At 46.3% G+C, this 10,590-nt stretch overlaps 1 protein-coding gene across 1 annotated transcript; it reads right to left on the bottom strand.

The window, feature by feature from the left end:
- Positions 1-1,560: 1,560 nt before the first annotated feature.
- Positions 1,561-8,072, bottom strand: CCR1 (C-C motif chemokine receptor 1). The gene is made up of 2 exons (XM_025376291.1): positions 7,965-8,072; positions 1,561-4,157 (listed from the first exon to the last, which is right to left on the bottom strand). The coding sequence occupies exon 2, from the start codon at positions 4,144-4,146 to the stop codon at positions 3,079-3,081; it is 1,068 nt and encodes a 355-aa protein (XP_025232076.1). The 5' UTR covers positions 4,147-4,157; positions 7,965-8,072; the 3' UTR covers positions 1,561-3,078.
- Between the last annotated feature and the right edge of the window lie 2,518 nt (positions 8,073-10,590).

The raw sequence follows: 10,590 nt of genomic DNA, 5'->3' as shown, positions 1-10,590 counted from the left end.
GGTAATGATGATAATGAGGCATTGTATTTGCAACTTGCTCTCAAATGATTGTGGAGAAAAAAAAATAGCATTGTATGTCTATTTATCTATATCTAGCATCTAGATCTAGATATGTATGCGTGTATGTATCTAATCTATCATCTAGAGAATGATGAATTTAACGCAAACATGGGAAAATGCTGACAACTGGTGAGTCTGGATAGGAGAGAAGGGAGTTCTTTGTGCTCTTCTGGCAGTCTTTCTGTAAGGATGAAATCGAAAAAGCAATGGGGACAACAAGAGCGATGAGTCTGGGGCTGCACCCCATTAGCACAGGACCAGGGCATGGGAGGGGTGGGGGAGGCAGTCAGGAGGAGTTGGAATGTCTTGAGTGACCAAGGAAAGGTGCTGGCAGGAGTCTTATTGGATAATGTTGGAGGAATACTGCCCAATTTCCCTAACTTTATGTTATTTAATCCTCAGAACAGCATGAGGTAGATACCAGGCTCCTCTTCACTTTATAGATGAGGAAATTGGAGCTCAGAAATTGAGCTTCACTTAGCCGGCATTTACTTAGTGCTTACTATGTGTCAAACATTAACGAGGTTACAGGCACACAAAATATTAAGTGTGATTGTCTATGTATGTGTGTGCATTTAGAAAACAGTACTAGAAGGAAATGTACTAAAACAGTAGTATAAGGGAGGTTATATTTGGGGAGGAGAATTGCAGTTGCTTTCATTTTTCTCCTTTGTGTTTTTTAGCTATTTCCAGTTTTCTACAACTAGAAATTCCCTTTGTAATAAGGGGAAAAACAAGTATTACTTCAAAATGGAACTGGAGGATCTTGTGAAATATTCCACATTATGATTTCACTGTGGACTAAATGTTTTCTGATGCAGTTTTATTTTACTAAAGCAGTAGACAAATATGTCTTAATTCAGTTAAGCCTCCTTTCTACACGCTGAGAGAGCTGGTGGGTTTACAACTGGAAAGCTGACATCCACCTGGACCCCATAGCCTGTATTTGTCTATATTTTCTGTGTGGGGGTGTAAGCCCAGGTAGCATGACCTCCTCTATCCCAGACAAAAGTTTTCGAGACCATCATGACACCAGCTTCTTTGTACAGAGACCACATGTGAACATAATTCCCACTAAAGGGGGTGGGTGGTTTGGTAAGAGTACAGCTCTAGTGTCCACAAAGGGGGAAAGTCAGTCCAATGGTGTTACTGTGTTGTAAGGTGGGACACCCGTCAGCTTAGGGTGCCTTCTGACTGATAATTCCTTCTTCCTTTTTACTGCCTTGGCACCCTGAGCTCTGTAGTCCCCCCCAACCCCCTGCCATGCTGCCTGGGCCCTGTTGGCATCCCTGTGTCTGTCTGGCTCACTGAGCTGAGCACCCTGCAAGAACAGACATTCCTCATGCATCAGTGTCTCTCATGGCTCAAGAGCTTGCTTTGAATGGAGCCCACAGTCATCACTGCTGTGTTAAATTGATTTGTGCAAGCAATAGCGTGGAAATGGGTGGAGTAAATTAGGGTGCATCCCTGCCATAGACTTCAGTGCAGGCACCAAAAACCATGCTTTGAAATGATTTATTGACCTGGGAAAGTGATCACAACTTGCTGCTAATTAAAACCAACAACAGAGCAGTGGGTACAATTGAAGCCCATCTTTGTTATTATCATAAATATGCACTGAACAAAAAACAAACTAAAAGAAAATACACCCAAAAGTGCATAGTGGGCAATTTTGTCTTTGGATAGTGGCAGTGTAGGTAATGTCAGTGTTTGGGACTTTTTCTTTGTATTTTTAAGCTGTTTTAGAAATAAGTTTTGTTATTAGGAAAAAGATTTTTAAAGAAATATACATCTGAGGGAAAAAAGAACAAAGGCATGATAAATAGGGTGTCCTTGGTTAGAGATGACGCATCCAGAACATTTTGGATAAATAAGCTCCTTTGAGTTGAGGGCCCTCTCAGACTCCTACATCAGCACAGAATCTCACCCCACCCTCCTGCAAGGGCAGGCATCTTCCTAGTAGACACTTTCCGCCCAACCCCCATCAGCTACAAATACTGTCAGCTTACACAGCAGGTCATTTTTTTTTGCTGACAAGTCCAAGGTGGCAGTCAGAACTCTGACCCATAAAACCAGAAGGCTTAGATGAAGAACAAACAGAAGGGAAACCAACTCTGGTTCCTTTTGCCTGTTACTAATTGCTGCCATAAAGCCGTTAGAATCTACCAATATATGACCCAACTTGAAGAGAAGAGAGATTCAGAAAAATAGTCAGAAAAGAAGGGTAAATGGAAATGATAAGTCCCTCTCCTTTATGGCTATTTTAAGAAGCACATCATGTTATTCATATGGCCCATGCTTAGCCCACTCCCTGAATTGTTTAATTTTAGTGGATATAAAAATTTTTCCTAAGGGATTTCTTAGTTCCACTGCCAACAGTAGTTCCCCATTTCTATTTCTCATTAGGTCTCAATTATTCCATCATTAGTTCTTTGTTCCCCAGGATTCCAAGGGCCCAAATCCTGCAGTGGGGAGTGGAGGGGAGGCAGATTCTGGCTACTGATTGGCTCTGGGACTCAGAGTGGAGTCACTGTGGAAATCACTATTTCCAAGATCTTTGGCAGTGGGAGGGTAGGGGGGTGATGGCAGAACAGAAATTCCTCATGCATCAGTGTCTCCCATGGCTCATGAGCTCACTTTGAATGGAGCCCACATTCACCACTACTAGGTTTAATTGGTTTGTGCAAGCAATAGTGGGAAATGGGTGACTTTGTTGACAAATGCTAATGGTCACAAATCTGAAATCTTGCTTGAGTCCAAGCCCTTCTCTGGTATGCTTAGTCCCAGTCTCTGGAATATTTGGTTTTGCTCATTCATCTCCTTTCTACCAGGGAAGTTCATGGAAGAGACTGAAGCCCCAGAAGCCCCAGGCCACCATTACTTTCCCTCTCTATCCCAAGTGGCTGTGACTCCATGCTGTGCCAAGTGTCAGAACCTGGCTGGGAAAGCCAGGCTGCTGGTTCAATGTGCCTGGCAGGTCACTCCTGCTGGTTCTGGGTTGGCCTCCTGTAGTCTGAGTCAGAGTCCAGCAGAGAGTTCATGCTCCCCTGTGGAGGGAGACGTGGAGCTGACCCTCTCCAGCCTGTCCCCGGAGAGGAAGGGGAGCCATTTAACCAGGTGCACGGCCACACGCCTGTGGAACAACTGCCGTAGGTACTTCCGGAACCTCTCACCGGCGAAGGCGTAAATCACTGGGTTGACACAGCAGTGCATGTTGGCGATCACCTCCGTCACTTCCATAGCCAGGTCCAATTGTCTGTTCTGCTCACAAAGATGAGTGAACAAGAATTCTTGGAAAACAGAAATAAGTTCAGTCAAATTGTACGGGGTCCAAAAGAGAAAGAAGATGATCATGATGACAAAAATCAGACGGACAGCTTTGGATTTCTTCTCATTTGGTCGTCTGAGCAGAATCTTTATGATCCCTGTGTAGCAGACAATCATGACCAACAAAGGCAACACCAGCCCAAAGAGGTTCAGTTTCAGAGCCTGAAACAGCTTCCACTGTTGAAAGCTTTCGTAAGGAAAGTGAAGGTTGCAGCTGTGGCGAACGATGTTCCACTGGGTCTTGGAAAAGTACATGAGTGGCGAGGAAGCCAAGATGGCCAGGGCCCAAATGATGATGCTGGTGATGACACCAAAAGTGACGGTCCGTGCCCTCAAGGCAAACACGGCATGGACGATGGCCAGGTACCTGTCAATCGTCAGCAGGATGATGAAAAAGATCTCACTGTACAAGCCTGTGTAATAAAACCCAGAGAGGATCTTACACATGGCATCACCAAAAATCCAGTCATCCGTCGACTTGTAGTAGATCAGGAAGGGCAGTGTGAACAGGAAGAGCAGGTCAGAAATGGCCAGGTTCAGGAGGTAGATGTTGGTCATGTTTTTGAGCCTCTTGTATTGCACAAGGACCAGGACCACCAGGAGGTTTCCAACCACGCCAATGACAAATACCAAGGAGTACAGAGGGGGCAGCAGTTGGGCCAAAATGGCCCTCTCATTCACCTTGTGGCATGGAGTTGCATCCCCATAGTCAAACTCTGTGATCATGTCATAGTTCTCTGTGGTGTCTGGAGTCTCCATCCCGGCTTCTCCTACAGGTTTAAAAAAAAAATTGTCTTTACTCTGCTATTAAAGGCAGTGGGCACTGGACAGTAAAGACAAGGGAGTGGGGACATTTCTTCAGCCACTCAATACATGTTTATTGAGTGCCTTCTGTGTACCATGCCTTGGGGAGAAAATGAGTGTTAGAGAAACCTAGGTCCTCTCTGCCTTCTAGGAAACTGCAGTCTAACAGAGAGTGGAAGCAATAAGCAAATGAATGTACAAATCATTGATTCAATCATTTTGGCAAAGTGTTTTGTAAGAGATAAGTTCAGTGGGTGGAAAGCCAGAGGGAGACCTTACCACACTATTCATAACCAACACTTCCTAAGCACCCCCATGGGCTAGGCATTGGACTTAGGGTTAAAGAGCCCTGGAGGGGTCCCATTATTGTTCTCATTTAAGAGGTGATGAAACAGAGGTTCAGAGTGGTTAGGAAACATATTCAAGGACACACCTCTTGTGAGAACAGAGCTGGAGCTCAAACCCAGGTGTGCATCACTCTTATGCCCAGCCCTGACACCACTACGCTTTCCTGTCACTGTCACTGAGCGGTGACTTTGCACTGTGGACTCTGTGAAAGAAAAAAGGACTCTGAGAAAGAAAATGGTCCTGGCTCAGAGTAATATACAAACAGATCTTCATGGCTTTTGGTCTAAAAAGATTCTCAGCCAAGAGTGACCTAGTACCCTTGAGGCACTTGGAAATGTGTGGGCATTTGTTGCTGTTGTCACCAAAACTGGGGGACGCTACTGTCATTTGGTAGGCAGGGCCAAGGATGTCCTACAATGCAGAGATCATTCTACCCCAAACACCAGTGGTGTTGCCATAGTGAAATCCTAGTAGGTCAATCCCATTATTTTGGAGATGAGGAAACTGAGGGCACCAGAGTGGGCTGAGCCTGACCCACATTGCACAGCGCTTAGGTGGGACTAGGTCTAAGGTCACTCTGCAGACCTTCTGAAAGGAGAGGAAAGTGCAGGCAGAGAGGAGGGAGATAACGTGGTCAGAAAAAGAGAAAACTGGGCGTCAGGGGAGGAAGAGTTCAGAATGATCTGGAGCTATGAGGTGATGTTACACAGCGACTAGCTGAATTCTGCTGAGATAAGCTCTTAGATATTTTTACCCAGGGATGCCTTAAAGCAAACAAAAATGAAACAAAAAAGAATCACTCCGTAGGTTGCCTTTGTAGGACTTCTCCCAGTCCCTGCTTTTTCGGCACACTTTTTGAATCCTGTCCAATTGCTTATTAAAGATGCCTCCCCAAATGAAGTATCGGCTTTGGTGTAACCTACGAGCTTTGTGACCTTGGATAAATTATTTTACCTCTCTGAGCTTCATTCCTCATCTGTAATGTGGGAAAGCAACTCTTATCTTGTAGGGCTGCTGTGAAGTAATGTATGAGAAAAGTGCCACCATCATCCCCACCACCACCACCTGGCAAGGGCCAGGCCAGGGCACTTTTCTTGGGGACCTTCCCTGAGAGACCTCCTTCCCTGCAGGAGCCCTTCCCTGAGGCCTGTCACCACCAGTGCGTGCCAGGCACCAATGTCCAGGATGTCCCTGGCTGGCTGGTATACCCTGTCCCCCACCCCCCCGCCAAATCTCTTTGTAGTTAATCTAGAAAGTGATTTTTCTTGGTAACGGTGGACAATGATGGTCCCTTCCATGTGAATGACATTTGAAATTGTCAATCTATTGCCACCAATCTAAATTGATTTGACTCAAATACCGATCAGTAAAGTAAGTGGCACCTACTTTATAATTTCTATCTTAAACCTGCGTCTCTGGTGTTCTTCCTTCTACTCTCCTTAAGGAATGTTTCCTGCTTACACAATTCACATTTTTTCAATAGCCATTGTAAAGGAGATGAAGGCACATGGAGGGTATAGGTCACCCTGACTGGAAGGGGAGATACTCTATTAGGGTGGGAAGTGAGGAGCTTTAATTTTTCATCAAACCCATCCCCTGGCCCACTCCTCCATCTCCAGAGAGATCCAATCAGCCTTCTTTCTGGAGAGAGTCAGGCTAGCGGTCACTAACAAAGCTGTGTTGGCACTTTCTAATTTCTGTGACCACAGCTATTGCTGATGAGGGCAGACAGTTCAGTTTGGTAGTCAGCACTTTTCCGTGGGCGGGCAGGTTAACAGTGGACATAAGCAAACAGCTTGGAAAGCATGAAGAGCAGCTAGTGTGAGGCTGACCCCATGAGTCCAGTTTCTGGGAAGGTTTGGCAAAGTTGAAGGCAAGTGGGGTCAACATTGTCAGGTGGCATTTTAAACCGAGTCACCTCCGTATTCCCCTTACCTCCAACCCATTTGTTATTTCCCCAACTTGTTAAGCACCAGGCAACCACTCCAAGGCATGCTGTTCCTAAAGGGAGGTGATCTGGGGTGCGGCCCCACAAGAGAAAGCAAAGGACCGTGTTGCCATCTAACCTGCTAGCCCTGCTGTATTCTATTGCAGAAGTCTGCCTCAAGGCCACTGCACAGTGGTCAGCTATAGCCCTGGATCCTGGACCCTCCACTGCTAGTGTCCTCCAGCCTGGGAGTTGGTGAAGTCTCTGAGCAGATATAGAGCAATCGGTGATGGTGAAAGACACCCAGGCCAATGGTGTGCTGGCTGGCTTGTACTGGTTCATAAATGCCAATCGCGGGCATCTCTTCCCCACTCCACATTCAGCATGTTGGTAGCTTGAAACTGACCACAGTGGGAGCATTTATACCGTGAAAATCAACAAATGTTATAAAGCAGGGATCTTTTCTTCAAAAGAGTCAGTTGTTGAACATTTACAAGCACATCACTGCCCAGGCCCCACATTCTGAACAGTCCAGCCAGCACTGTCCCACTGCTCGGTGCGGGAACTAAAGGATCAGTGAGTGGCACATAGCCTGGTGGTAGGCTATGCAAACTTCTGGGAGTTTCCATCTCTTCTTTGAAGTCTGGGACCACCAAGATCACCTATGAAGTAGATACCTGTAAGGAGCCACCGTGCCCCTCTATCTTCAGAACAAAATCCTGACCTGTGTCTTTGTTAGTAGAGCAGAACAGATGCCCCCCAAGATCACCTAGCCAGCTCCTTGCCTTTGGGTGAGTGAAAGCCTACTTCCTCCAAAGACAGCAGTGCCGATTTTGAGGATCCTTGGTTCTAGTCTTCTTGAGAGATAGGTTCAGTATCAAATCATCCTTGCATCTGCCAAGATTTTTCTAACTAATATTTCCCTCTTGCTTTAATTTCTTCATACACCATGTTTGGTTTTCCTTTACATGGAGGGATTTGGCAAGTAATTTTTTTTTTCTTTAGACAGACTCTTGCTCTGTCGCCAGGCTGGAATGCAGTGGCATAGTCTCAGCTCGCTGCAATCTCCACCTCCCGGATTCAACTCTTGACCTCGTGATCCTCCCGCCTCGGCCTCCAAAGTGCTGGGATTACAGGCGTGAGCCACTGCGCCTGCCCAAGCAATTTCTTGTTGGATAGGTTTCCACAGAAAACACCTTTTGTCCCTTAGTACTGACTGACTTTCTTAATCAGTAACCAACAGCCAATCCTTCAAGTAAGCTTCCTTTTTAGCAAAAAAAGCCTATATTTCATCTGAGCACCCAGCTTTATAAATCCATCATTCTCAATATTGCTACAGTATTAATTGCCTTGGAGATGCATCCATGGGCTACTTAGACATTTGCCCGGCCCTCAAAGAACTCCCCTCACCTTTGAGGAGCCCCTAGCTGCATGCATGTCTTTGAACAAGACTGCCCTCCACAGTAACAGATAAGACAGGAAAACAAGTGCCACTTACTCTGGTTCCAAGGGACTTTGTCCGTGAAGTCTTTGTTTCTGGGGCTTTCCGAGTTTTTATGAATTCAAGGTCCTGACCGAGTAGGAAGTGCTCAGGTTCCTGTGTGATGATGGAGAATTGACTCCAGTTTCACAGTCTTTCAAAATGACAAGAAGGGGGACAAAGTTCTTCTTTTTGTGTGGTTGGGTGCTCATGAATGGCCACAACGCCCACCAGTGGCCACTTCCTGGAGGCCAAGTTAACTGCGAGGATTTTCTCTGCTCACTCTGAGGCTCTTGAGTCTTGGCCCTGGGAGCTCAGCCTTAAGGGAACTGGGGGCAGGTGAAACTGAGTTGGGTGAGGTGGGTGGCAGTGAGATGTTCCCAGAATGTTTGGAGCAATTGAAGTGTGGGATGCGTATATGTGGGATGGGGGCAGGGCATAGAGCTCTTGCAGTCAGCGGCAGACTTTTTTTTTCTTCTTCCTTAAAGATTGTGAATGGAAGGATTTAAACTGCAATCCTGAGTCCTGTTCCTCAAAACCAACTGACATGGGTGTACACAGAGGCAGCAGCTTCTCTTTGACACCCCATACCCCTCAGCCTCTGGGAGCTCACTGTCCCTCTGCTCTGTGTTCCCCACGTCCCTCCCCACCAAACCTCAGAGAGTGGCTTTGCCTCAGGAACCTCCAGCATGGAGGGAATATAGGTCTGTTGGTTATGTTTTGATCTTCCCTTTCTGATGCCCCATTCCTGCTTTATGCGATGGTCAAACATGGGCCAAGTTCAAATCCCAGCTCTCCACCTGTGACATGGGCAGATCACTCATCTTTCTAAGTCTCAGTTCCTACTCTGCTAAATGGGAGTACTAAATGCTTACCTCAGAGGAGAAGCATGAGGTCACCTTGTACTTGAAAAATGTCAGAGTGCCTGGAACAGTGAAAAATGTCTGACAAATGATGAGTACTGTGACTCTTCTCACAACTGCCAATACCTACTCTGCCACTGCCCTTGTGTCTTCTGTAATGTGGGGACACCCCTAACCTTCCTCACTGCATTGCTACGAAGCACTGTTTCAGAAACCATCAGTGTGAATGTGCTTTGAAAAGATCACTTGTCCCTTCATGGTTCAGTTTCTTTATCCTTAAAATAAAGAATTCAGACAAGATGGCCTAAGGTTGATGTCTGATCATCACTCAGCTTCACCCCGAAGACGTAAATGGGGGTCTGCATGGGCCTGGCTATTTGCAGCACTTTGCTGGTGGATCAGTTTCCAAAAAGAACAGAGGCTTGTGAGGCCTTCCTTGTCCTTGATCCTGTCTAAAGTGAGGGACATGGTCAGTACCTCATCCTCAACCAGCCTTCTAGCACTGCTGTAGGTTTCATGCCACAGAAGGGATGTACCAGGCAAATCTGCTTGTTCATTGAACAAATATTTATTCAGTACTCACAATGTGCCAGACATTGTATTGGGTGCTTGGGATATCGTGGTGAAGAAAGAGGCTGGATCCATTCTTTGAGAGCTTATAGCTTAGGAAGGATCACAAACAATTAACCAAGTTACCACAATGAGGAACAGCTTTTGTAGTGGCCTGGGAAATACCCTGGGCTAAGGAAGGGTGCATCAAGGGTGAGAAGGGGTGAGGAAGTCCTTTAGAGCAGTGGTTCTCAAAGTGAGGTCCCTGGACCAGCAGCATCCACATTCCCTGGGATGTTGCTAACCATGCAAATTCTGGGGTCCCATGCCGGACATACTGACTCAGAAATCCTGGGGATGAGGCCGAGCAATCCAGGTTTTGACAAAGACTGCCATATGATTCTGATACATGCTTAAATTTAGGTGGCATGGATCCAGCTTAAATTTGGGGGACATGGATCTAGATTTTCTCAATGCTTTTGGCTCAGAGTCTCATGTGATCTTTCTTCAGAAGATTAGGCTGGACTAGCTGTGAGCTAGGAAGACTTCTTTCTCTCTTTAGCTCAAGGCCTAAACAAGAGGCTGCTCAGTTGCCTGCTCTGTCTCCCCTCCCACACCCGCACCTAGATCTCCTATGGCCTTGCAAACCCCTTAGTGCACACGCCCATCTCACCACAGCAGATGTGTACAATGTGGGGAGCACAGAGAGACAAGGGAGAAACCAGGAAAGAGGGATGATCTTGCCCTGTCCATTTCTCCTAAAATCCCTTTGACTCCTCTCCTTAAAAACTGTAGTGTTCTCTCAAGGTTGCCATATTGTCCTTGATCCACATCAATGTTCCTCTTCCTTGGAGAGAAGCGGGAGATGTGGGCAGCTTCCTTTGCCCCAGAGAGGTTGCAGTGGAAGCCCAGCACTAGACCAAACCCTGTCCTGGGACAGCCTTCCACCCCAGCCTTGGCACCAATGCTCGGGGAAGAGATGCAGGGGACCCTGCCAGTGGTGGCTGTGGATGATTCTTTATTTTCATTTTTTATTATTTATTTATTTATTTATTATATTTTAAGTTCTAGGGTACATGTGCACAACGTGCAGGTTTGTTACATATGTATACATGTGCCATGTTGTTGTGCTGCACCCATTAACTCGTCATTTACATTAGGTATATCTCCTAATCCTATCCCTCCCCCCTGGCCCCACCCCACAACAGGCACTGGTGTGTGATGTTCCCCTT

Source organism: Theropithecus gelada, chromosome 2 (genome assembly GCF_003255815.1).
Source record: "Theropithecus gelada isolate Dixy chromosome 2, Tgel_1.0, whole genome shotgun sequence".
NCBI lineage: Eukaryota > Metazoa > Chordata > Mammalia > Primates > Cercopithecidae > Theropithecus > Theropithecus gelada.
This window is presented reverse-complemented; position numbering and strand designations above follow the sequence as displayed.